The sequence below is a fragment of the Leptosomus discolor genome, chromosome 6, assembly GCF_034619465.1.
Source record: "Leptosomus discolor isolate bLepDis1 chromosome 6, bLepDis1.hap2, whole genome shotgun sequence".
Lineage (NCBI taxonomy): Eukaryota > Metazoa > Chordata > Aves > Leptosomiformes > Leptosomidae > Leptosomus > Leptosomus discolor.
The window spans coordinates 18,647,896-18,675,751 of record NC_141396.1 but is presented as its reverse complement, the minus strand read 5'-3'; the positions used below and the strand labels follow the sequence as shown (position 1 = coordinate 18,675,751).

Genomic DNA, 27,856 nt, shown 5'->3' with positions numbered 1-27,856 from the left:
GAAATACAGTGTTTCTAGTAACTAAAAGCATATTTGAATGACCTGCTAAATGTATACTAAGTTTATTTACATTTATGTGTTCTCTAATTTGAAAGCTTATAATGAATCTAAGAATGTCTTGGGTTTTTACAAGAATTAGACTTAATAACAATTTTAAATATAGTTCTGTACTCTGCATATAAACATCTCGTTACTCTGCATATAAACAACTGAAGACTACAGTTATAAGTGCTATAAGATTGACATTTTTTTCAGTAGGAAGTTATACAGAATTTAGTACTTACTTGAAATACAAAGCCAAATCAGTTGCTATTATTGCAACTTCAAATAAGTGTAGAACGGTTTCAAACTGGCGCTTATTTAGGTTCTGGAAGATGTTTAAACTCTGCAAGATGGAAAGTTTACGAATTCAATTCCTTTTATAACACTGTCTTTGGTTTGTACTATACAGGTTGTCTCACAGAATAGTATAACGAAATTGGCCAACTACAGTCCCTAAATTAAAATAACGCTACAAATGAAAAATTATTTGGCTGGTAAAGACGGCCCTCATTCATGGCTAATAAATGGCTAAATAACTGTGTGAAGAGTGAGGTGGATCTAAGATCCTGCCTCCAGAGGCTGCACAAATAACTAAATCCACAGTGACTCAAACAGTTGCTATTGCTGAATATAAATTAAAACCAAAGAAATTCCACTTAATTAGTAAAGAAATGGCAGTTCTTCATAATTTCTTATGTTTGCATTCCTTAAACCTAGATTTCCTAGGCTTTTTAAAGCTTCACGGTGGAGACCTTTTCTTCCTGTTAACTTGGGCCGGCACAACTGCCTGCAGTGCTAATAGGGACCTACCACAGTTAAGTGCCATGTCCTTTTCCTCAGGCGAAGGGAATGGGAGCATCACACTCAGCATTTTTCTAAGTGTCCTGGTTTTCCTTGCTTCTTTAACTGAGGGGACAATACCTGTGAGAGCACGGGGTGCAGCGATGCTGCTGTTGAGAGCCTCTGGAGGTCCTGACAACTGCTCCAGCAAAGAGCAGGAGTTAGTCCCCAGCATCTCACGTTTGAAAAAGTACATCACCATCAATAATGGTAAAGGTGTTTTGTCTGTTTGGGTTTTTTTTTAAGTCATAAATCTTCTGGGTTTTTTATGATAGTTGTGTTACTGGTTAGTGTAAGGGTTTATTCTGTGGCCTCGCGAGGTCAGGAAACAGCACACCACAGGGATTAGAAAATGAAAGATGAGGTGAGAGTGGGTGCCTGCTACGCTGCTGCAAACAAGTGGGATGGAAGGAGCACGTGTTCAAGCCTTGCTTGTTAAATCTCTTATTTCCCTACAAAATATGTAGTAAAGAATTGTAAATAGCCTCTTCCCTTGTAGCCAGGCCAGAGCCAGGCGCCGCTGAGGGAAGGGTGGCCGGCTCCCACTGGAGGAGCATGGCTCCGCGGGGCAGAGGGCCCTGGTGGGCTGCGCTGCCTCCGTTTTGGTCCCGAGGAGACTGCTGGGGAAGGGCAGTTGAGGGCATCTGCCTAATTCAGGGAACATCAGTAACAGGAGCTGCAGGAGAGCCTCCCGATACCACTTTCTCTGTCTTAGCAAGATAAGGAATGGGGGGGCTCTGGCCTGGGGGTGAGGGGGCCCTCCGTAAGCAGCTGCATCCCTTTGTTCCTCAGCTGCCAGAGCCACCAGCTGAACTGAGACCTCATGAACCAGGGACAGCGGTTTAATGACAGTGTTTTGTATGATGTATTGTATTTTCTGCTTTGTTTTTGACATCGGCTGTTTTGTGAAAGTTGAATAAAACCCGAGGAGTGTAAGTGAGGCCCAGAGGAGAAAAGCTTTTCTATCTTAAGGGGTCTGTTTCTGGTGGAGTTACTGATGTTTCTCTAAAAGTGGACAATGCATAAGAATTCGGCTTAAATTTCTGAATTTTAGCATATTTCTTAATCTGGACCTAGAGGAATGAATGAGACACAGTAAAATTTGGAACATCATAACTTAATTACATCTTTTGTGTTGATCAGCCTGAGCAGAAGATTCATGCAGACATACCTCATCTTGCAGTAGGGTTTTACTGTACTCTAGGTGATGCCTTTCCAAAATGGATGAGCCGTGAAGTTTTGCCAGTGGAGCGGCTGATCTGTTGAAAAAGAAGCAATTCTTTATACTGTTTTGGAGGCAATATTTTTGATTCAGGATTCAGATTTTTAGGACTAAAATGCTTCTGATCTGTATGTTCAATAGCTCAATCTATGTATCTTAACCATTGGCATGATGCAGAGCCAAAAAAAAATGCTTGCCTTCACTCTTGTGACTGAGTAACGATGAAACTTGGAGAGCACTGGGTATTCAGTGCCCACTAAAGTCAAAGGCGTAGGTAGGTGCCTCAAAACTCAAAAACTGTGTTTTTAAATACATGCCTCTATTTTGTCTTGCACGTTCAGTTTTGCTGTTTGTCTAATCTATGCACCTTCTGTGAACCTTAAAAGTAGCCTCTTTTAGTATTTATTGTGTGGCCCAGCTTTTGAACTCTTGTCAGTCTGTAATGACTGTGGGCCATGTCCACTGTGATTCTAACTTACTTTAAGCAAGTTAAATCTAAAGTAACAGTATAATGGGGTTTAATTCCTCTAATGCACAAGTCCTGACAGCTCAGGTGTATTCAGTCTTATCACAGAGCTGAAAACATCCCTCTGACACTGGACTAAGCTTCAAGCAGAGGAAATTCTGCGTCAGACTATGGTAGTGGGAGGAAGGGAGAAGTGTCCTGTCTAAATAGGCTTCAGGTGGTTCTGCATGTTTGGAAGTGTATTTTCCTTCTTTCTTCCCTTGGCTAATAACTCCATTCCTCAGATAACCCAAGGCGGATTGATACATGCTACCTGTATTTTCTGACTTGTGTGATTAGGACTGTTGTCGTAAAGCCTGATAACTTTTATAAATAGCTTTACTGCGTATGACCTCACGTAGAGGGCTTTCAGCTAGGGAAGACCACAGTAGGAAGATTTAACACACCCCCTCCCCCTTAAACTTATTTGGATGAGAGGCAGTCAGCTGAATAAGAATCAGCATCTGTCATTCTCTCTCTCCTACGTCATCTGGAGAATCCCTGAGAATAATCAGAAAATCCCCTTGCGTCACTGCACTAGCATGCAGGCTGAAACGCCTCTCCTGGGAGGAGTGTATCCAGGGTCAGAGGAGGAGGGTGAATTATTCTGGAGATACAGCTGGTGTGAAACTGTGCTCAGAAAACTATGGTTTTAATCTCCTGGTACACGTGACCTTCTGAGAAACCTGTGTTCTCCGGCTAGCACATGGAAACAAGCCTGAGCAGATCATGTAAAAGACTAAATGGCAGATTGTTCGCTCCTCAGGAGAAGAGTGGGTCTCACCATAATATGTAATGTTGTAATAAAAAGGTAAGTTTAAAACAAAATGAATTAATATTGTTTTATAACAAACAAGTGAAAAATACTGAAGAAATCCTTTTGAATATTTTCTTAGAATAAAACAAGCATGAATTGCAAAGCTTAACCTCATGATGTGTAATTTACTGGCATGTGGACCCAGTGGCAGAACACGAGCTCTTTCACTCAGAATCCTGTATAACATGAGGATATTTTACACCTCATGTAGGAAAGGACCTACATCAATCAGTAAACTTGGGGCGGGGGGAACAACTGAGATAGTCAAATCGGACGGTAGAAAACAGAGAAAAGAATGCATCTTAAATCCCGTCTCTCTCTAAACTGTCCCTTGTCTATGCCACATCCTGAATCCCTCTCCAGAAAAGTATTTATGCCCTGCCTTGAAAAAAATTAATCCAGTTAGGCATTTTAATTTACTTTTCTCATTTCTTTGTGTTCTCATGTGCATGAGGGTCTGCTACAATCCCAGCATTGCTAGAGCTTAGTCTCTCTTAAAAACGAATTTTATCTCCAGGAGATCCTTCTAAGATTCTGCTTTTGCATTTTGTCTTTGTGTTTCAGCTGTTATGACAAACGCTCTGAGGCAGAAATCTTCTGTAGGATAAATGTTTATTCATGCCAGATGAATATGGAATATATACTTTATATTTTTGCACGTTTGACTTTTTTTTTCATTTGTCACTAAAAAGAATACATTTCCATATATTTGACCATTTGTACTTACTTCATTTGATACAAGTTATTGGTCCCTCTGTGATCAATGTCATGGCAGAAAGCAGCAGCAACCATGGCAAAGGCTTCTAGATCAGTATAGTATTTCTTTATTTTGCCTGTCTGCGAAAGAAAACAGACAATTCTGAGTGTGTACCTTCCTGAATTTTCCAGTTGGAATTGAAAGTAAAACTAAATAATGAATGTAAGGTTAATATTAGCAACATTACCATCAGCAGAGTAAACATTGTTTGTCCCACATTGAATCCATGCCGCCAGTTATGGTAAGTGATATCTCGATAACCTTTCCTGACTGTGTACATCCATCTTGTGAGGACCTTATATGAACAAAAGTAATTAAGACTACTGTTAATTGAAACAAAATGATGGAATTCCTATAAAATTACTGGAATATGAAATTACAGTAATAATGTATAAGGTCTATGAAAATAATTGCTATAATAATAATTTTAATAAATAAATTAATTAATTAAAATAATTAAAAATAAAATATAAAAATGGAAACATCAAATTGTTCTTATGCAAATGCATATTGATTTAATTCCTTCCATAGCTCACACAATTTCAGGATTAGTTTTAAGTCTTTGTGACAAATATGCAAATGTTTAATTAAGAATGGAAGATTGTTATCCATACCACTAATATTTTAGTATTGCCTACTTCTATATTAAGTATTATATTATATTACCTACAGTCAGTTATTTTTCTTCTATCTTAAAATAAATATGAACAAGACTAAATCAGACCTCAGCTGGGACTTTGAACTTTTCAACAACATTTATCTCAAAGAATAGTCGTATTCCACAAGTTATCAGACCATGCTCTGTAACAGGAAAGTCACTGAAGCGGAATTCATACAGTTCTAAATCTTTTGGATCAGGTAATTCTTCTTTCTGTTAGGAAAAGTCAAAAACACAAGGGTTTTTCTGGCAAATTGTTTTTGTTTTCTTTTCTGACTTCAGTAGAAACATTGCCTAAGGACAATACGCTTACTATATCTTCAACGGCCTCAGGTTTCACTACAAACTAACGTACATTAAGTTGTGAAACATAATTGTGATACTACTGGCTTTCCTCTCAAAGAAGATACGTAAAAGTCTTGGCCAAACGGTGTTTCTTCCTACTCTGCATTCCAACACAATCTGTTGTGACAATCTCAACATTTCTTTAGTTCAGAAATCTCAGGCCTTGGAATTTCTCCTTCCTCCTATAAAATCCTATGATTCTTCCACTTTTAGCCCGGTCTCAAGGCTGCAGTTCATCTTTTTTCACAACAAAAAATATTCTTGTTAAGTGTTGTTCTTCCCTTTTGGATCTTATGAATAGTGATAAATATAGTGACCAAAACCAACCTGTCTAGAACAAAACATTTTTTACTTTTACGGTAGAATAAGTATAACAACATTTTTTTAAAAAACAGAAGACTTGCTTGCATGCCTACCTACCCATAGCCTTTCCTTCTCTTGGAGATACTATAGGCAAGTAAAGATTCCTGTACATTTTTTAATCTCTGGAGTGCTGGTGATTTGTTTCTGCTCCACCAACAACTCTCAAAAGTAGTCCATCTTACCTTTTTTCCTGTATCAGTCTCTTTTTGTCTGTGATAGGCTATATACACTTAATAGATAAACCTGTAAGGTTGATTTGGCACATGGAGAGTGGGCTGGAAAAGCCTACAAGATCAGATGTAAAAATTCACAAATCTTACTTGTGTTCTTGTTTGTTTGCTTGCAGTGGATTCTTGACTGCTTGGCTTTTGAATGATGTCAGTATATGCATAAAGTAGAAATTGTTACAGTGCTTAAATGTACAGCGTGTATGGTGTTCGTGGTCATTACGGCCTACATCAAATCCCTTAGAGTCATTTGCTTTCTAGTGCTGTAGTTGGTGGTGATTCTGCCTTTCTGTAGCTTACAGCTGTCTATTCTGAAAATCCTGACCATGGATGAAAATGAGGGATCATTCCAGAAGTAGTGAACTGTGTAAGTGCATAATCCTTTCCCCAGCTCTTCCTTGTGCTGAAGAACCTCCATGAAACATATGCTAAATTCTAAAATGCGGAGGATACAAAAGGTAAGAAGCCTGTATTAAATTTAAATTGATTATTTTTTACGCTTTATATAGATTGACACTGAACAGCGTAAAGTGAACTGTTCTGTAACACTTTTCATCTGTATATCCCAAAGCCTAGGGAGACTGGTATTCTATTTTGAAGAGTGCTCCCCAATCCAAACAAGAATTAATTCAGGGAAGTCTGATGCAGCCCAAAAAATAGATTATATGATCACAATGGCTTCTTCCACAGTATTCTATAAATGATCTCCGTTTTACGGATAAGGAGAAAAGATGACTGAATGTATGTATGTATTTCAACAAATAAGGCTGAATGCCCATGCAAAGGTATTTCCTTCTCCCTTGGATTTTCCTTTATATCTACTCTGATCTGAGGTCAAGGACAAGGAAACCTGGAGCAGTGGTGTTTTAAGACCCATTACTTTGTGAATCATCAGATCTAGAAACACCTGCTTTATCCCATTAGCTATCTGGGATTCTAGGTCTTATAATAGGATAAAGCATTTGCCTGTAGCCTTGGCAGTGCAGAATATATTAGACCATTGAATTTGTGACTCCACAAGGAGAGAACTCATTTTGATTGCTTTTTGGAGATTTAAAAATTCATACTAGTATTATGGGTTTTGCATTTGGAGCCTGTACCATAATAACTTGTTGCTCTACCAATAGAGAGATTGTATAATGTTTATCTATGCAATGGTACAATTCTTTATGCAGGTAGATTAAATTTACTTTAAAAGCCATGTGAAGCTACACAGGGCCTTTTGATGGTTTTTGGTTTCACCACTCATAAGCTATGTGAGCACCTGTTTTGTGGGAGCCAGTAAAACCTTAACACCGTTGCATTCCAGCATGAACATAACTGAAAATAGTTTAGTGAGATCTTTTCCTATGGCTATGTCTACATTAGCAAATATGGTGTAATAGGAGGAAATATGTGAAGTGGTTGGTACTGGAAGTGAACAGATTTGTGTATATTTGACCTTTTTTCTTCAGCCTAGCTCTGTTTTGATCCATTAACAGTGGGAGGTCATTCAGAGTTTTCCTGGAGCACACCTTTGAGTTTTGTTTCAGATAAACTAAGCCAATGCACATGCTCCAGAACTACTCCACAAGAAAAAATGAAGTGCACTAAGTGGGCACAAACAGCGGTTTTCCACCAGAAAAGGCACTCCCTTTCTAGACTGAAATGCTAAGGCAGCCAGCAGACTGCACAGTCTGAAAAAGTAAGTGACGCGGGTTTTTTTTAGTAGTAGCAGAGTTTTAACTGATTAGGTCAAATCTGTTTCGTCAACTGTGAAGTCACTGACCACTGTCTTTGGACTTCTCTGCTGGGGGAAATACGGGAAAAACAATCTGAAAGTAGATTAGTTCCGCTGGACACTCCTGCATATGTTCTCTTACTCAGAATGAAAGTGACCTTACATCAGTGTTCCTTCTTTTATTTTCAAAATTAAAGAAATTAATTTGTAGGTATAGTACTGTTCCCATGCATATTTAAAGAAGTTAACCACTTCTAGTGTTAATTCATATGAATATTGCTATATAACTCTGAGTGTCCAAGTCTGTTGACACAGACAGAATTTGGGACAGAATATTTCCCTGTAGGTAACAGTGGGATCTGCATGTAGAAGAACAGAAGAGGTTGAAGATGTATTATTAAATCAACTCCATCTAGCTTGCGGATAGCTAAAATCAATTGCATTAATCAGGATTTGGCTATACATAACTTTTTCTATAATGAGGGCACATTACCATCTGATATAAACACACCAGCAGAATTTTCAGTTTAGTGACTCACCAAAATCCTGATAAGATCCTTTTGATCACATTCTTCTATATTAGTTACATTTAATTTCTCCTTGTATTTCTAAAAACGAAAATGAGTAAGAAATTAAGTTTTTGTGTGGCAAATTTCCTACTTTAATTTTGTGACTGGACAGAAACTTACCAGTATAGATTCAACTTCAGAAGGGGTGGCCTTTGTCTGGTACATAAGCATTTCCTGAGCAATGTCTTTCCTGTTTTCAAGCTTGTTCATTTTGTCATAAGTGTCAGTATTTAAAACAGACCACCCCAGGAACTGTGTGAGAGTCTGGAACAAAGCCAAGCAAAGCAGGGATGATGCCATGACAGCACAATTAAACAGACAATTTGAACTTAGTTAAACTCCAGTTTCTGGCAGTGCCCTTTGAAAAGCAATGTGTAACTCTGTGTTAGAGGCCTTTACCTTCCATCACAGGTTCTGTTAGCCCCTCATATCTTTTAATGATATTGTTTGTCTCAACCTGGTAATTAAGGGCCCATATTCCCATTTTTTATACAGGACTTTGAGACTTACAAAGCTTAAGTTAGCTGAGTGGACTTGAATATACTGTGTAGCATCTTACCTCGCCCAAGTGCATGTGATCATGAACGCTCTGGGAACTCCCAGGATCACAGGCACCCTATCCATTAGCGAGCAGCACGCCATACCTGCTTACCCACTGCTAATTAGGAGATGCTGACCATCACTAAAAAGTCAAATGATTAAAACCAAAATTGTAGCTGACTTTTGTTCATTATTGGAATGTAAATGATCTCTCATAAATGATCAGGTTTATGAAGGGAAATAAAGTTCCTGATTCTTAAGAAACTGTATACTGAAGAAGACAGACATTTGGTTAGATGTTAACATAGCCTATTTGAAAATTTTTAGACATTTCAAAATTACTTTTACAATAATATTTTTATTAACATCATATGGCTCCTTAAAGCCTCTAATCCTATTAAGCTTACTTCAATGATCTGTTCATCATACTCGTCAAAAGGTTTTCCATCTTTCCTATTGTAAAATGTTGCAACTCCCACAATTTCTTCTTTTTTGTTGACAATAGGCAGTGATAGGACATTTTTGATAACCCATCCGGTCTCATCCACTGGTCCTTTCTGTAGGAAAGCCAAAGAAGAGAAAATGTATATTTCTTTGAGTGTAGTAATACAGCTATTGATATAGGCAATGTAACACTAAGACCTGTGTGTCACAAACAAAGGAGAAATTATTTATGTAATCAACTGTATAACTAATTGGTGGAAAGCATTAGCATATTTTTCTACAATATCTATAATTATTAATATTACTGGAATTACCTGAAATGTGAAATATTCGTCTGCTGGTGCATTCATCATGTTACAAATCTGCAGCATAAAGAAGAGGAGACATTGTTTAAGTGGAATATAATAAGCATCAAGACTTGGCCTGATATTTTAAAAAGGTGTATTTATTTTCAAAGCTAACAACAGTGAGCACCCTAGCTAGCTACAGAAATCAAAACTGTTATTATTAAATTAGATGTGGTTATTGTAACAGATGTCATTCTGGAGTGCTTGTAGCAAAGTCCTTCATGTGCGATGTCTCATAGTGCATAAGCATAGTGGTTAAGAAAATCACTTCCAGTTCAAAACACCATGGAGGTTTATAGGAAGAAATAACTGAGTACTAAGGGCTCTGTCCTTACTGCAATGAAAAATGCCATAGGATTACTAATAACTGTCGTACATCACAGCTTTGAATTATATTGTCTATGCAAGAAGAGATATGAAAAAAAAAATTAAACTGTGTATATGACAATTTTCTTAATTTGACATTTTGTTGTGAGACTTAGTTAGCACACCTGGAAAGTGACGTTAGATGCACACACTATTCCTCTGATGTCACCACAATCAGAGGGAAATTTTCCTGATGATTTGGCTGTTATGTGCTGAGGGCTTGTCTCTATCCAGACTACTGATTTCCATGATTTCACTGGGAACCAATGACAGTGGAAGTAGCATGGTATTTTTGTAGAGGTTTTTGGTCGTAGGGTTTGGGGTGTTTTTGATCAATTAGAACCAACTGCATGAACCAAAACTTAGTTTTTACTTTTGCTATGAACTTACAAATCCATTTTCAGCAACATATGTTGGCAATCCACTGACAAGACACCAGTGATCTGCTGGAGGTGACCTTTAGAGAGAGAATGAAATTGAATGATTTCTACAATACAGACATGTTATTATCCTATCCCAGCAATGTATCTAATTACCACACATTCACAAGCTGCCAATGAATACTCACGGAATGACTTTGATTTCTTCTTTTCCATGTAAAATATAGTCAATAATCTTATAAAAGTTGACTTCCTAAATAAAAAGAGAAAAACATGTAGGTGGCCTGTACAACCTCAATGTCAAAATTAAGATTCATAAAAAGAAAAATTAATATCCTCACTCGTCCATCAGGTGTCTTGGGGCCTTTGTAAGGCTCAGCCTCGCCCAGCCGGATTGGCCACTCATCATAGAACTCCTGAGAAAGCAATACACAAGGTTTAGCAAAAGGAAAAAAAAAGTCAGTTCGGTGTTCAAAGATATCATGACATCTGTGGATAGCAAGTTTATTTTTCCTTCTCCTCAGCTGCACTATGGTCACATTTCAAACAATATTAAGAAAACATCATTAAATATATTTCAGACAAGAAATTGCAGTACCAGTAAATTGCAGGCTAACCTGAAGCTTATCTGTGGACAGTTGTACAGCTTAATTGTTGTTTTAGAAGACAGGTATTTACAAAGCAATAATCAGACCTGCACTTCTCTATTCTACCCTTTCTCACATGGAATTATTAATGTGAAAAATTTCTTCAGAATTAGCCTTTATGTTTATTGTGGTTGTATCCTTTCCTACGCTTATATTTTGCATGTAATTTTTGTAACATTTTATGATGTTATATAAATTATCCCGAAGCATAGTAACTTTGTGCTGGTTAGAAAGCATGGTAACTTTGTGTCTTGGAGAGACATGCACTAGAAATATACAGAACAAATCAATTAGAAGGACGGATTTTTTAAGTTAAAGTTAGGAGTAGCACATTTCTAGCAAGTAGGCAAAATGATTGTTACCTTCTCTTTAGTCATGTCCAGCAGACCAACAGAGTATCTTTCACAATTCAAATATATTCGAATAGTATACAGTGCTTTGTGAAACTGACGTTCTATATCTGTTAGCTCTTCAAATACTTTGTTGGCAGACCACAAAAGCATCTGTTTACAACAAGAGAGAAAGAGGGTAAATGTTCACCACAGTAAGAAAACATAAACATTTGAATCCTAGGCATTCCAGAAGAAAATTATAAGTTGCATTACTGTTATCAAATAAAAAAATTAAATAGATGATATCCTTACTTCAGTAAGCTTGCAAGAATATAAAATAGTGGGAATAGTAACGGTTTCACACAAAAACAATTTAGTATCCTTAAGGAATTCTATACCTGACTTCTTCGGGATTCAATATTGTACAGATATGTCGTATGATGATGTCTTAGGACCAAAGATATAAAATTGAGGTATTTTTTAAAGACCTAAAAATGACAAAAAGCAAAAATAAGACAAAAGTATCAAATCAAGAGGTAGATTCACTCAAACTGCTTGTTGAACTACCAACTGTACTGTTGCATGACATTTGAGGTTATTACCTCTTCATCCTCTTTTGAGAACTCAGTGGCATTTAATTTGTTGAGTGCCATCACAACAGCAAGCACCTCTTTACCCTGCACAATTGGGGTTGCCAACATACTAGTTGTTGTGTAACCAGTTTTTTTGTCCAGAAAGTCAGAAAAATGGTTGTTCTGAAAGAAAAGAAAAAAAATACAAATGAAGTGCATAACGATTAGTTAGCAAATGATAATTTCATTGGCTCATTTATGTTTGCACTGCTATGCACACAGCTTCACAATGCAGTAGGTTTATACTCGCTAAAAAATTATCATTATTTAACTCAATGTTGCAGAGTTATATGTACAAGCTTAACTTCGGTATCGGTTACGAATATAGCTTCTGAAATAAAGTTCTGTACAGTTTTTTATTAGAATGATGAGGAATGTGATGAATTAAAAATATGGGAAAATCTAGAATAAAGGTAACATGGCCTGGTTGCTACCTGAAATTCTAATAGATACAGCTTACATGTAAGAGAATTACTTCATAATTATGTTAATATTTGTTATTATTTAATTATTTCTGCAGATAAAATTCATTATACTGTCCCATTACACAACGTTTGAAACTACTGTCTGTCCTGAATGGAAATGGATAAAAATGTTTCCAGCAGAGAGGCATCCCCAGCAGGTATGCGTCTGGCTGAGCCGTTTCTTACTCTTCCCTGTCTGAAAGACTCCCATTCCTGCTGCTCCCAGCCCAACATGCTCTTCTGGTGAATGGGAGGGTGTAGGACTAGGGGTTCAGGACACAGAGCTTTTTTCGTTGGGTGTGTGTTCCTGTGCGAATGAGAACATGTGACTAGTGAATGAGCCGCAACTAACTACTCCACCAATTTCATCCTTGAAATCAAATGCTCAGGAGGATTTAGTAAAAGCTATTTTAAAAATTCTTTTATGTAAAAAATATAGGGAGGCTAGCTCATGTTTCATGGAAAACTGTTTCATTTCCTCATATCAAAGAAATTCTTGGTGTTTTCTTTGAAATGCTTTAGTGTTCTCTTCAATTTAAAAACGGATCTGAAATTTGTCAGGGAAATCTGTTTGTCAAGGTCGTTGTGTTTTGTGATGGCCTTACCATAACACATCTAAATGAGCTGAGTTATGAGTTGGGGGATTGAAATGTGTCGATACATGCATAGTAATGGTTCTACTAAGCAGCTAAAATAGCCAGAATCTGTCTTCACTGAGCCTTTTCCATCCCCTCGCATCTGGCAGTGCTAACAAGTCAGTACTCAAACTTCTTCAGAGAGATGAGCACTCAAGTCTGGTCTACAGTCAATGTCAGAGTCTCTCTGAATTTCCTTTGCCAGGTCTGCTTCTGATTTCTCAAGGTGATGAGTGGTTGGTGCTAAATGAGAATGTCAAGAGGTGGCGAGCAGCCTGGTAACCAGGGAGGGTCAGACTGCATTATAACACCATGGATAGGAATGGCAGCCAGCCAGAGAGAGGCCAAAGGGCGTCTTAAGGCCTAGTCTTAAGGACTAGGTATAAGAAAGAAGTTCTTCACCCTGAGGGTGGTGAGACACTGAAACAGGTTCCCTAAGGAAGTTGTGGATGCCTGATCCCTGGCAGTGTTCAAGGCCAGTTTGGATGGGGCTTTGAGCAACCTGGTCTAGTGGGAGGTGTCCCTGCCATGGCAGGGAGATTGGAACTAGATGATCTTTAAGGTCCCTTCCAACCCAAACCATTCTATGATTCTGCGATACGATTCTATGACATCCACCTGGAACAAAGATTCCCAAACCTTACCTGTCCCCTGTTGTTAGCAAATATTTGTGAACCCACTTATAAACTGGCAGATTGTTACTGCATATCTACCCACAGAGCTGATGCGTATTACTGCTATTAATTACTGCATTAGCTTGGGCAGCCATGGTGGATCTCAAGGTGTCTTCCTCACTGATGGGCTGGAGAATGCTGCAGGATGCCACGTAATGGAATTTCTGCTTTCATAAATTGTACACAAAGCTACTTAAACAAACAAACAAACATACCTTTTCTAGGTTGTAAAATCAAGCGTGAAAAGGCTAGGAAATGCCGGAACTAAAATTGCTTGTCTACTATCTGTATCTTTCCTCTTGATTTGTTTTTTCCCTTCTTCCCTCTAGCAATGGTTTCCGGTATATATGGAATTTATAGCATGAACAACCCTGAGAAGGTAGACTGGATTTTATTACGTGTTCAAAATGTTAGGGGTTTTTTCCTTCAGTTCTTCATAGTCTTTAGACAGCCCACCTTTTACATTTGTATTTTAGATTTCCTCCTAGGACTGCATGTCCATGAAAGGAATTCAATGTGCCGAAGTAAATCTGAAATGTCTTTTCTGTATTTACTGACAGGGCTGTCTTACAGAGAATTGATTCTCCTAAGGACAGCCTGTGTCATCCCCGTAAATGACATTGAGAAGAATAAAAGTAACCAATATATTTTCTCTGTAGTTCAATGTATCAGGCTGGATTTGGGTCCCTGGAAAGTGTAGCCACTTTCAAATATATTGTCCAGGTGAAAAGGGGATGTCTTCTCTATTTCTGTCAAGCTTCCCCTGAGTCGTTTTCTGTTTTTCTCAGAGAAAGGGCTATGTCACTTAACAGACATCCAGGGAAAATGCCAGTCAGTCTGTCTCTTCTATGTGAGAATCAAATACTGTCCTGCAGTCTGCTAAACAAGTATGTTATTACATGGAAATATATTATTTTGTCTGAGATGTATTACTGACACAACATTCTGAGTTTCTGTGTGGTTTTGGGCTTCAGTAACAATTCTGAATTTCTGACTGGTTTAGCCATTCAAAATAAAGTAAACCAGGTAGATAATTTGACCCTGTTTTGTAGTTCCTCTGCCTCACCAAGACCATCTAGCATAATAGCAAGGCCCAGGTTTCTGGTTTTAGAGTGCTGTATGCTGCTATGAGGGGATAAATAAAAATTTCAGATGCTCCTGGATTTCTGAATACTTAAAAGGGACCTGCATACACCAAGTGAGCTGAATCAGCAGGACACAGCTGCTGAGTCTTAATTTGTTTAATAACTCCAGACTGAAGGTACAAGCAGTGGCATCCGGAAGAAGCACTTTGGTCATGCAATTTTTGCAGAGGACAGGGAAATTTTAACGCAAGTCTGTGTTAATAAACAAAAAGTTCAGTAACCATAAAACATCCTGAGTTCTGCCTCGACAGTGCAATGCAGAAAGATACACATTGGCAGCATTCCTACGGCACATACAAAGGCTCCTATCACACATGGTTTGCACATACAAGCAAAATTTGTGCTTTGATTTAGGCTTTTTTTTTAATATTTTACACATAATTCCTAGGAGTTTCAGAGCCTTTATTTCCAATCAAAGTTTTAAAATATTTTCTCCTGAGAACACAAGCTTCTTTTGTTTTTGAAGAAAATAACTTCTCACAATGGCTGGAAATCCATGTTCATAGACAAATAAGCCAGAAATGTGCCCTGCAGTACCAGAGCCAGAAAAGCATCTTGGTGCTTCCATTAATATATGAATGTGGACACTTCGTCTATTTGAGCCTGATCTTATGAATCCAACCATCTTTTACAGCAACGTTGTGAACTTTCAGCTCTCAGTTAAATCATAAAATAGGCTTTTTTAAAAAATGAGGGAAAGGTGATCTGTTGATAACTCCCTAGCTGTAGTACATTTGCAAGCATTTTCTACTAGCTCCATTTAAAGCTAAGATACCTAGCCATTTACCGTACAATGATCAGTTCTGTAGATATATCCTAAGATGTGCAACATGTCCTGGTTTTGCACTAAGCTAGCACAAGTGTACAGGAGTGGAAAATCAGGACTCCTCTTTGTGTTCATCCTGCTGACTGGAAAAGAGGAAACACAACCCCCATACTTAAAAAGGGAAAAAGGAAGACCTGGGGAACTACAGGCCAGTCAGTCTCACCTCTGTGCCTGGCAAGATCACGGGACGGATCCTCCTGGAAAATATGCTAGGGCACATGGAAAATAAGGAGGTGATTGTAGACAGCCAACATGGCTTCACTAGGGGCAAATCATGTCTGACAAATTTGGTGGCCTTTTACAATGGGGTTACAGTGACGGTGGATAAGGGAAAAGCAACAGCCATCATCTACCTGGACCTGTGTAAGGCATTCGACATTGCGTCGCACGACATCCTTGTCTCTAAACTAGAGAGTCATGGATTTGATGGATGGACCACTGGATGGATAAGGAATTTTCTAGATGGTCATACTCAAAGGGTCACAGTCAACAGCTCAATGTCTGAGTGGAGACCAGTGATGAATGACATTTCTCAAGGGTCAATATTGGGACCAGTGCTGTTTAACATCTTTGTCAGCAACATGGACAGTGGGATTGACTGCACCCTCACGAAGCTGTGTGGTGTGGTCAACACATTGGAGGGAAGGGAGGCCATCCAGGGGGACATTGACAGGCTGGAAAGGTGGGCCTGTGCAAACCTCATGAAGTTCAACAAGGCCAAGTGCGAGGTCCTGCATCTGGGTCAGGGCAATCCCAGTATCCTGGTTTGGCTGTGATAGAATCATAGGCCAGCCATTGGCAGGCTCAAGCCAGCCAGGGCAGCTGACCTGAGTTAGCTACAGGTACAGCCCATACCGTAATGTCATGCTCATTATAAAGGGAGGAGGTTTACTGAGGAGAAAGACCTCCTATAAGGTTATTCCTGCTGGGGTTCCTCCTGCTCCTCCTCTGCTTCTGCAGAGGACTACTGTGATGACAGCAGATTCCTTCAGCTAAGTATTTTGTATCTGTATGGGTGGTGGTTTCACTAAATCTATTGTGCTTCAACCCACTGGTCCTCTCTCCTTTTTCTCAGTTCCCTTCCTTGACTGGTGAGGGTTCATTGGATGGTAGAGAGACTGTTAGGTTTAGCTCCGGGTACAGGCTAAGCGGAGACATACAGGCACAGATACAGGCTGGGCGATGAGTGAATGGAGAGCAGCCCTGTGGAAAAGGACTTGAGGGTGCTGGTGGATGAAAAACTGAACATGAGCCAGCAATGTGTGCTTGCAGCCCAGGAAGCCAATCGCATCCTGGGTTGCATCAAGAGAAGCGTGGCCAGCAGGTCAAGGGAGGTGATTCTCTCCCTCTGCTCTGCTCTGGTGAGACCCCACCTGTAGTACTGTGTTCAGCTCTAGGGCCACCAGCATAAAAAGGACATGGACCTGTTGGAGTGAGTCCAGAGGAGGGCCACAAAGAAGATCAGAGGGTTGGAGCACCTGCCCTGTGAGGACAGGCTGAGAGAATTGGGGTTGTTCAGTGTGGAGAAGAGAAGGCTCCAGGGACACCTTCTAGTGTCCTTCCAGTACTTAAAGGGGGACTGCAGGAAAGGTGGGGAGGGACTTTTTACAAAGGCATGTAGTGATAGGATGAGGGGTAATGGCTTTAAACTGAAAGAGGGTAGATTTAGATTAGGTATCAGGAAGAAAAATCTTTACTGTGAGGGTGGTGAGGCACTGGAACAGGTAGCCCAGAGAAGCTGTGGTTGCCCCCTCCCTGGAAGTGTTGAAGGCCAGGTTGGATGGGGATTTGAGCCTAGTGGAAGGTGTCCCTGCCCATGGCAGGGGGGTTGGAACTAGATGGTCTTTAAGGTCGTTTCCAACCCAAACCGTTCTCTGATTCTATGAAGGTAACTGGGGAGGGGTTTGGCACGCTACTATGGATCTAGCATATATACTTGAAATTAGTAGATAATTCATTTTTCTTGATTCTCTAAACCATGACACTAGTTTTATCTCACTGTAACTTACCAACACTACTACACATTATTATAAACCTCTTACTAATGAAATATCGGTATAATGTTCTATGTTTAGATCATTTGGCCTCAACTTTCCAATTCTTTTAACTTTTATAAGCCTAACTTCCATCTCATAGCTGCAAGTCACTGTTGTGGAAACAGTGTGATTACACTTCTGTGAAAGGGAAAAATAAGGCCATTTTTCTAAAAATGTTATTTTCCTCATAGGGCAGTTAAAAATATACTTGCTTACTGACACTATACCGTATCTGATTCTGAATTGTAGCTACACAACTGTAAATTCATATCTGTAGTAAGGTAAAATAAATATAAATTAGAAACTTGCTCGCCTGGGAATCACAGGCATTTCAAGAAGAAAGTTAATTTTAAAAGAATATATGAACAGATAACACTTTACAATTATGTAGTTTGTATTTTCTAAAAAATTGAATCTTACTTTATTGTTTCTGAAAATTTCTTACTGATGGAGTCCCCAGAAGAAGGAACAATAGGAGTATAAGGGAACAAGGATCCCTCTTCCCTGTTCAGCTAGTCAGGGTGAAGACTCATTGCTCTGGTTGATTTGAGGTAATAGGAACAGCAGCTCAAACTTGCTAGTACCAAGGCTTCTCACAACTCCAGTATACCTGCTTATTCCCAATTTTAATTTGGCACACCATCAGCATCTTCATTACACATGGTTTGAAACATTAGGAAATGAGACTTCCCCATAAATCTTTGCTTGCTTGACTGGGGGCCTTGCTAGCAAGCAGCGTGATGTCATTTAATTTATGTCCTACAGATGACATTTACACATTGGTTTTCATATCTCCATCACCATTGCTCCCACGCAAAAAATTCCAGTTCCTTTGTTCCTGCGTTGACTTCAAGTGACCTGTTAGTATTTGCTGTGCAGCCTACCTTCCCATTTTGAGTTTGGCAAAGTGCCTCAAGCATCACAGTTAAGAAGAAGTGATAAGACTTAATCCCGCAGCTGAAGTGGTAGTGCTAAGAGAGCAGACACCTATTTTCCTCCACCTCTTTCCTCTTATAAAGCACAGAGGAAGAATGACTTTCTGGGGCCCCTTTCAGTTATGACCACTTTGCTCATGTTGGGCTGGAGGTTCTGGGTTGGATACAGGAGCTCAGACTGGTCAAAATACATCATCCTTTGGATGTGTGATGACCAGGAGTGGATCTGGAGCACTACTGGAACGGGAACCACAGGAACCTCTGACATCAGGAGATGGTGTCACACTCTCATCGTTATCACATGTTTCTCTGCACCATCTTCACATGTTTCTGTTTTCTTTCTGGTAGTCCTGTGGTATTTTCTCCACTTCTTGGTGTTTTATTCTCCCACTGATTGTCTTCATTGGCTCAGACTTCTCAAACAAAATTTTTACCACTGAGTAGGTGATATTGTTGTGCTATATTTCTTAATCTCTTATTTCTGCTTATCCTAATTTCAACTGACAAATGTTTTTATTTCATAATGATATAATTGAGTATGAATGAAAAATCAGCTACAAAAATGTCATCAGTCTGATTCAAAATGAAAACCAATTAGCTAAATGAGTTGGCCATTCATTAGGCCCCACTCAAAAAATGATGCATTGTCAGGGATGTACAGCAACTGCATTTTGACATGTAACTTACTAGCATTACAGAACAAATTGACTTTGGTATCTTCAAGATCATCAGAGTTCTGAAACTGAATCAAGCAGAAAATAATATATTTAACAGCATTTGGGGGCTGAACTTTTCAGTCATGTCACTGAAACATCTGCTTGTTATTTGCCATATGTAGTGGCTATTTTACAACTTTTTGAAATTGTGTCTGTATTATATTGCTTTAAGTGTTTTTTTCCACATAAACCAAGAAAACTAGGCTAAAAGGGAGCTTTTCATTTTAATATTTAATGTTAATTTTTTCTTCAATTTTGGGAGCTTTCCTCTTCTAACACAAATTAATTCAAGGAAAGAAGTGAAGGTTTGGGTTTTTCTTCAGGAAGGCATGACTAATAGAAATTTGTTCTCATGTTAAAATATTTTCTTGTAAGTTGACTGAATATTGGTCTTTATAACATATTGAAACATGTTTCCATTTTTACCGTAAATATTTACTGTATCGAGTGTGGGTTGATGACAATCTTTTTTCTTATCAAGATGATGAAATGGAGGAGCAGACATTAAGATTTACAACACAAGTTCTTCCCAGGTAGAAGGCTACCTCTCCATTTTTTCCCGAATTTTAGTTTATCTTGGGATTGTTTCTTTCAATTCTCATTACTTTCCAGACATTCAGGAAGGCAGTAGTTCTGTAGCACTGTATATCTTTCCGCTCATTTCTTACCAACTTAACTTCAAATTTGTTTCTCAAGAACTTCCCTCAAACTATTTTAACAATCTTCATCCAGCTTTGAAGCCTTTTTTAACACACTCTGCCTTGTCAATATGTTGGATATTTGGGTTTCTTCTCTAAGATCACATTGTGAGGGAACTAGCAGAATATGAATTAAGAACTGAGACATCTAATTGGCAAGTGACTGCCCTGCTTCCAGCTCCAATACAAAGTGATTCGATTCTTTCCACTTTCAGAGCAACCACTTGTGTCATCGATCATTTTGATTTCTCCCATGCTTTCCCACTGCTTCATGTTTTTTGACATGGATGCACCTGATTCCAGCACTGTCTTTTTTCCCTGGGAGGGAGTTGAAAACCACCACCTGGTCCCAAGACCGCTGCTGTGTGTTACCAGAGCAGCTGTTTACACACAGCAGCTGAACAGTTCGGTGTCCAGGTCTCCTCACTGCCACATGGGGGTTTGAACCATTGAGCTACAAAACCATGCTTCCCTTTGCTCTTTTCTCTCCCCTCTTCAAATAATCTTTAATTTATTTTACAGTTCAGCGTAGCTGGAGGGATGGAGTGTCTCTTCTTCCTTGTTCCAGGCTCAGACAGTGTGGGGTCTGATGACCTGCACATTGCCATGAATCTGACAACCTCTTGTCACTTCAAACAGGCCCGGAATTAAAGTCTCTCCACCCTTGCATTAAAGAGAAGTAGAGCTCCCACAATAAAAAAAAAAGAAAAAAGACCTCATACAAACTGAAGCTTGATCAGTTTACAAAGGGATGATACAAGCTCTCGCAACTTGAAAATGTATTTAAGTTGTTTTGCATCATAGGTTTCCAGTGGTTAAATTAGGTGTCACAACAATCACTGCTTTGGCTGCTTAATCTGAATTGGAAGCACCAGAATCTCTCCACACTGTTGTTTCTTCACTTCACTGGAGCTTGTGGATTCCAGTGCAGGACCTCTAAAAATGAGGGCTTGTTATTTCGACATCAGAATATTTCAGTCCCTATATGGATCTAATCTAAAAGTTCTCACTTCTTTTGAACCTTTTTTTCACTATTTATATAATTTTATACCCTACTATAATCAGGGATATTATTTCTTGAGTTTCCAATCTTCAGTTAAGTCTTTGTCTTCAAATATCTCTGAATTATTGCATTATTCCTTTTAATTCAAAACCATGATGGATTAAAGCAAATTATGCAGTCTTTATTACTGGTTCTTACAGGGGGAGAATGTGAGATTTTGATTCCCCAGAAGACATGCTCCTTGTTTAACTGTTTCGTAGTTCTTAGTTTTATTTGGAAATAACGCCTTAGCAAAAGATGTGAGGTAATTGTACTCTATCATGTTGTCTGTGCTGTCAGTTAATATTTAAAGAATACTAATGGACATACCAAATTTTACACCATCTATTATTTTACTTTGGAATATTTAAGTCACATATTCTGCCAGACCCTGGGAATAATGTGAGCCAAATTATTAGGGTAGTGGTCCTGCCTGGGCTCTTATTTCTCACTACTATTAAATCCTGGATTAAACACTGTTAGCTCTCGCAGTCAACAGGTCCATAATCTTGTCGGGGGAGACTGTTCTGGCTACTAAGTTAATTATGGAAGGTCTGTATCTTTTCCTCTGCTTTTCTTTTCTGAAGCATTAGTCAGGATGAGGAGCTTCCTCACGTTTATTGGTACCTTTCCAGGTTGAAGGAGGAGATAATCCCTAAAGAACTGGCTACCAGGAACTAAAAGTTGAGTCTTACATTTTTTCAGTGATTGCTGTTGTGATCTTTCATTACATTCACTCTTGTTACAAAGGGGTGGTGATTGAAGCATGAAAATGTCTCACTGTGGATTTATCAATGTTGTCATGTACTTAAGACTTAAAAACCACTATGCTGTTCGGAACTGGATTGTGTCAACAATAGAAAGTGGTTAGACATGATATCTTTGAAGTACTACGGCCATCTAGAATTGTTCATTGTGAATTTTATATTCTGACAAGGCAGTAGGGACAAAATTCCACTTTGGCTTAACTGTGCTCATCATTTTTTGCTCAGGATTTGGGTAGCAGACAATCTAGTTTGGCTGAAGCTCATACAAAGTAATCTGAAAAAGAATTATCCTTTCAAAAATGTGATAAAGGCTTCAGTGGCTGCCTATTTCTGCTGCCATGGACTAATTATATTCCTTAAATGTTACTGGCTAAAGCTGCAGTTCTCGGTTCCTTATGGAGATAAAGATTCTGGTGACATTGGTTGGACCTTTGTCTGTGTGAAGAATGTGGATTTGGACACTTGACATTTTGTACAAATAGAATGGAAATGGTGGAAACTTTGAGACATTCAGGGTTGTTTTTAAATAACAAATCTTAGTCCCACAGAAGTCTCTGGGAGCTTTGCAATTAACTTATAAAATATCAATATTTTGATGATATTTAATTACCAAATGTGGTTTAATGGCATCATGGTTTAACTGCATTGTTAAGTGTGGACCTAATGGCATATACCTCAGTAATCCTAAGAGAGTAAATGGATGCCTAAAATTACCTTTAAATGACTGAATAATAGCTGAACAGATATTCAGCCTATGTAAATTAGTTTATGAGTGCAAAATGTATACCTAGCTGGATTAGGTGGACAGAAACGTTCTCTTATTTAAGCATATTCAAATTACACTTGTCACAAAATTCTGGACAAATCCTATTGCAAACACAGAAATATTGGGGCAGCCCTGCTCTGGGCATCTCTCACATAATGATACTAAGGAGCAGTGCAGTGTCTGATAGAACGCACATCTTTCTTGATCCTCCTGGTCTTTTCTCATGTAATCAGTCTTATGAATTTAGAAGGATTATCCTCCAATCTCCCCATGTGGTGCTAAGAGGCAGTAAGTCAGATGCTTCTTGTCAGAACAGCAGCCATTGAAGAAAGCATCTTAGTGGCCAGTTAAATATCAACTGATTTTTCTCTCATTGTTCTGTTTGATCCTGTGATTCCTGCTTACACCTGAGCTAGTTTACTATATATCGGAATGTTCTTTTCACATATATATACATTTTTATTTGTTTCTGAGCTTTACAGGTAGTCCTTTAATTCTTTGTCTGCCAATTTTTAACATGATAAAATACATTACTTCTTGTTTATGTCCTGGAAAGCATAGATAGTTACAGTGTACAAAGATTTTTATTGTTTACATTAAGCTTAGGGTGCTGAGGTTGTGTCCATCTCTAAAATGGCCCAGAATTTTAAATTGACTGTATAGGAAATACTGAGAAGCCAAACTGTCATCTTGTGTAATTATCTTAGCACCATTTGATTATGCTGAGCTTTTCCACGTAAGACTAAAAAGAGACGAAGGTGTCATCATTTCATAATATAAGGTTAGCTATTTTCAAAGAATAAAAACCAATCAAACCACATGTATGTTTCCCCATGTATTTCAGAGCAGTTTCTAAAGCAGTTCTCATTCATGCATGTTTAATTTCTGATAGGTCCCTCATAGTTTTAATTAACATTTGTAATAACCCTTATCAGCACCGTAACTAAAGAAGGTAATTCTGTGCAAATTCAACAGGAACTTTGAAAATGTCAGAGCAGCTCTGGCTCATTAATCTTCTTCTATAGATGGTTCTGAACAAAAGCCCTGGATCTGGACTTACTCAAAATTTGGAGCCATTTTAAATTCAAAGACAGACTTGAAGCTGAACATATATGTTGACATCATCTTCATCTGGCTTCATTCACTTACTTACAACGAAGAATCCTCATTACAAAAGCTGCAAATTAATTGTGTTCAGAGATGCACGTTTGTCAGCAGGGAATGATAAGGGAAAACACTTGCAAGCCCATACCAGAAAACAGAATAGGAGCCTACCTTGTTCAACAGAAACACAAGTACTTATTGGTCTCTATTAATCTAATATTCCCTTCCCTTATTATAGTAAATTACATTACAGCTATTGTGCAAGGATGCTGGAAATACCTCACTAGGCTACATGATGCAGTTCTACTAGATATTAAGCAAACTCTGCTGCTGCTTTTATCATGCTTCTGTGTCTGGGACATTTTTGAAGAATGAGCCTGTACCACAAGCCCTGTGCAGGAAGCTGAGTAAGAACCCCATTCCCTAAGAGCAGGCACTTACCTTTCTCACATCAGGTATATTAAAAAACTTCTTGGTGTGAGCAACCCATCCTGCTATCCCGATGTCCAGAGGAAAAACAGTCTCATTGTCTGGTTTCACCAAATTATCCTCAAAGCTGGAAGTTGGAGTGACATTGAGAAGCCTGGTGGCTACTTCTGGAATACCATTTCGGGAACGACAAACAAACATACTACACCGATCAGCTGCCAGCAGCTGTGCCAGCCTTTGCAGGGCCTTGTGCACTGTCTTTTCCATAGTGCCTCCTTCATCCTGAATTTCTGTTAGCAGCTCAAAAAGTATGTCACACTCCTCCAGACGGGACATGTCTTTGAAGCTGACTCCTTCCTTCACATCTCCAGGGCTCACTTTAAAGATACTTCCCAGCACTTCTGCCCTCATTTTTCGGTCGAAATACTCCTTGGCAAACTGGGGGTTGTTCTCCAAGTATTTTTCAACAGCATCTTTATTTACCTCACCCATTTTTGCTGGATTATTCTTAGGGTTTCTTTTAGAACTGCATCACCATCAAAGCAGGAGTGGTAGCAAGAAGTCCTAACTTGATACTAGTAAGAAAACAGTACTTTGTACATGTTGTGTAGCTCACAGGCATAGTACATTCACCTTCCTCTGTGGTGTCCAATCCTTCTGAAACTCTTGAGATATGACAGAAGGCACTGGCTTAGCATCTTCTTAGTGTGAGATCTTGGAGGCTGCTAATTAAAGAGATGTCAGGACACTAAACCCCTGAGTGTTCTTAGCTTATAAATCCTAAGGGAATAATATCAGCATTTTAAACTTACCAATTAATTCTTAGACCTTATAGAACTGTCTGATGTGTAGATATGCATACCTGTATGTTATGTCTTTCATTCACAGTGTATATATACACACGAAAGTTTCTACTGCCACTTAATACAAGGAATTCCACTTAGATACTTAGCCCACATTATACACGTGCACTGATGTACACATGTATACACGTGAGAAGGTACTTAAGGGGAGGAAACCAGAATGTTACAGAGAAAATGTTAAAACAGCAAAATTCAGTTTTCCTTCAAATAGTCAGGAGACAAGTGAAATTAGATTACTAAAAGTAAATAATTATGAAACTATGCATGCATAAAATGGGTAAAATCCTAAAGACCTTACAAAAGTCTGAGCTTGCTCAAGCGATTTACTCAGATGAAGTTTGAGTAAAAGAATTAGAATATGACTCGGCACAGCCAGCTATGACATATATATTTTTTTTTTCTAAAATAGATAACCTAAAAGAAAGAGTAAAATCAGAAAATGGCTTGAATTCAAACTAAGTTCAGGAAACAGTAAAATTTTTACTCTATGAGCATGAATAACCAGACAGGGTTCTGCAAATAATGTAGTTTCTTCTATGCCTTCTTCAGAAAAAGTGTGAAATCTTTGCTCTCTTAAATAGCAGAAAAATGGTAATAACTGCCAGATAGTGGGCAAAGAGGGAATCTGGAGTCTGGTGGCAGCTTTATAACATGTTTGAAGTTTCCTACCATCAGAAGTTCAGCATTACTCACATGAATAGAAAAGAAATTATGAAAACTGTGTTTAATTTTAGGAGCAAACACCCCAGGGCTGCATGAGTGAGAAGGCTGAGTTTAAGTGGGGTGCCAATTATGACAGCAAATGATCTGTGTTCATTGAAACAGATCTGAATTTCTGCACAGTAGGAGGACTGCAATACAATTAATCTTATTTCTATTTGTGGCATCCACATTCATCAGAAGCAGAGAGAGACTCTTGGTATAAGAAAAATAGACTGTATATCCTTTGGCAATTCTTAATTTGAAAAGAGTAATTGTCAAAGTACAGTTTTACTTGTCTGCCAGAGGCCACAGTGTGTCAACATCAATTTTTATCACCAGATCTAAAAGAATCAATATAGGCAACTGACTCTGATCCTTTCACGCACAAAGAACAGGTCAGTAATCGATGTTTATCAGCAGCCAACTCAGTACATTCATTTTCCCTCTGACTGTGAGACGAAACTCTGTGTAAGACACTAACTTTTGCCAGACTGCAATTGCCATAAAGATTTAAAAATGCATATGAGAATCAGCACAGTGTGGACACATTCTGGCCTGGTTCCTTTTCTCTGGCTGGGTTACTTATCCCTAGCAGCCTGGGGGACAGCATAGGACCCTCACTGGTGGGTGCATGAGGTTGCAGCATCTTCTTTACAGGTGTGAACTGGTGATAACACTTTGTGGCAGGGCTGTGCAACTGCAGCACAGCAAGGTGTTCTCACTGTTGTACACATGTAGAGTTGACAAGAAAACAGCAGAAGAAATGCATGTATATCTTAGTCTTTGAATAGTTTCATGATCTGATCAACATGTATAGAAGCAATAGAGACTTGAAAAGAATTTTTTGTCCATTTACACAGATTTAAATTATTTCCTACTTTTGTCATCTTCCTAATTTCTAGCTCAATACTTTTTATGTTGCTTTTTTAAAAAGAGAATGTTGAAGAGCTCCAATGAAATTGTGTGAAGGAGTAGTAACAGTTTTTTGCGTTACATGTTTGGTCATAGTTTCTTACTGACTTTGGAACGTTCTACATAGTATTTTCTTTGAAGTAGGAAGGATCTATAGAAGATCTGTCTCATGCCCAGCTAAAACGTTCTAGAAAATTATCTTCTATATAAGATTTACACATTAATCTTTATTACATGTGAGAAACTAGCTTTACAAACATTAGTTGTTCTTTATATTGTGATTACATTAATTCTATGAAATAGAGCAGCCTGTCACTCTCTGGAGGGCAAGTAAGAGAAAACAGGCATCCTGACCAAGTTACAGTTTTCTTTGGGGACAGGGGGGTTGGTGGGTTAACATTTTTGTAAGCTAACAATTTTATTATCATGTGTGCCTATTTTTTCAATATGCAAGATCACCTAAAATGCTTATCATGGTTCCAGCAAATCTCCCTCATGTCCAGCTCTCTTTACAAATGATAAATTACAATATTTGTACTTTGAGACAAAGATAGTATTTTAATTAGGCACTACTGTAATATGATAAATCTTTCTTTCTAACAGATGTATCTGGGTTGTCCTATAATCATTCTTAAACAATCCAACAATTCTTTTTTTCCTTAATTTATATTCACTCTTACAATTGCACTCTTGTTTTATAAAGTGCCTGTGAAATGACATGGAAAGAAGTATCAGAAACCAATAGAAGTTCTTTATGAAGTTTATGTTTGGAAGACAGTTAAGTTGTTTTTTTTTTTTCAACAACTGCTATATTAGTCATGTTATATTTCATCATGAACTCTATGTACATATTGATTAACCATGAATAATTAAGGCAAACCAAGAAGCTGAAGTGATTTGATAGAAATTAGAATGTAGTTTGGTACATAAATGTACCTTACTTTTACGGAAGTCCACATTTTGGATTTAGGAAAATACAGTGTATTTGTATTGATGATTTTTTGGTTTTCTCATGTTAGTGTTTTGATGAATTTTATAAATTAGACCATATAAACATTTTGGAGCACTAGCGTCGTAATGAATTTTAACATTTCTGTGCTGAAATAAGACATTTATTTTCTGTTCTATGTCCTTTACTCTCCTTGTTTTCCACACTATAGAACACTTTCTCTTTAGTAATGTTAATTCACATTTGTATTTAAGTTAATTATAAGAAACTATACCAAAAAATTATTTCATGTTTCTGGCACTTTCAAACATGACTTTGCTATCATCTTTCCTAGCAGTTTTTTGATAAGATAACCTATTAAGAAAATACTTTTTAATGTAGAATCTACTATATGCATGGCAGTTTAGCAGTGAAAAGTAACCTTGCACAGTCATTTTCCC

At 38.2% G+C, this 27,856-nt stretch overlaps 1 protein-coding gene across 2 annotated transcripts in view; it reads right to left on the bottom strand.

The window, feature by feature from the left end:
* Positions 1-24,482, bottom strand: part of PDE6C (phosphodiesterase 6C) — a 31,964-nt gene extending 7,482 nt beyond the window's left edge. For both annotated transcript variants that reach the window (XM_086466333.1, XM_086466334.1), the window contains exons 1-16: positions 24,003-24,482; positions 11,724-11,876; positions 11,520-11,609; positions 11,152-11,292; positions 10,484-10,558; positions 10,331-10,395; positions 10,153-10,219; positions 9,364-9,411; positions 9,013-9,162; positions 8,186-8,329; positions 8,036-8,104; positions 4,908-5,054; positions 4,371-4,478; positions 4,154-4,263; positions 2,054-2,141; positions 285-385 (exon numbers count right to left, since the gene is read on the bottom strand). In XM_086466333.1, the coding sequence (XP_086322459.1) occupies positions 285-385; positions 2,054-2,141; positions 4,154-4,263; positions 4,371-4,478; positions 4,908-5,054; positions 8,036-8,104; positions 8,186-8,329; positions 9,013-9,162; positions 9,364-9,411; positions 10,153-10,219; positions 10,331-10,395; positions 10,484-10,558; positions 11,152-11,292; positions 11,520-11,609; positions 11,724-11,876; positions 24,003-24,482 (2,036 nt within the window). The remainder of the gene's footprint in view (positions 1-284; positions 386-2,053; positions 2,142-4,153; positions 4,264-4,370; positions 4,479-4,907; positions 5,055-8,035; positions 8,105-8,185; positions 8,330-9,012; positions 9,163-9,363; positions 9,412-10,152; positions 10,220-10,330; positions 10,396-10,483; positions 10,559-11,151; positions 11,293-11,519; positions 11,610-11,723; positions 11,877-24,002) is intronic.
* Positions 24,483-27,856: the final 3,374 nt, after the last annotated feature.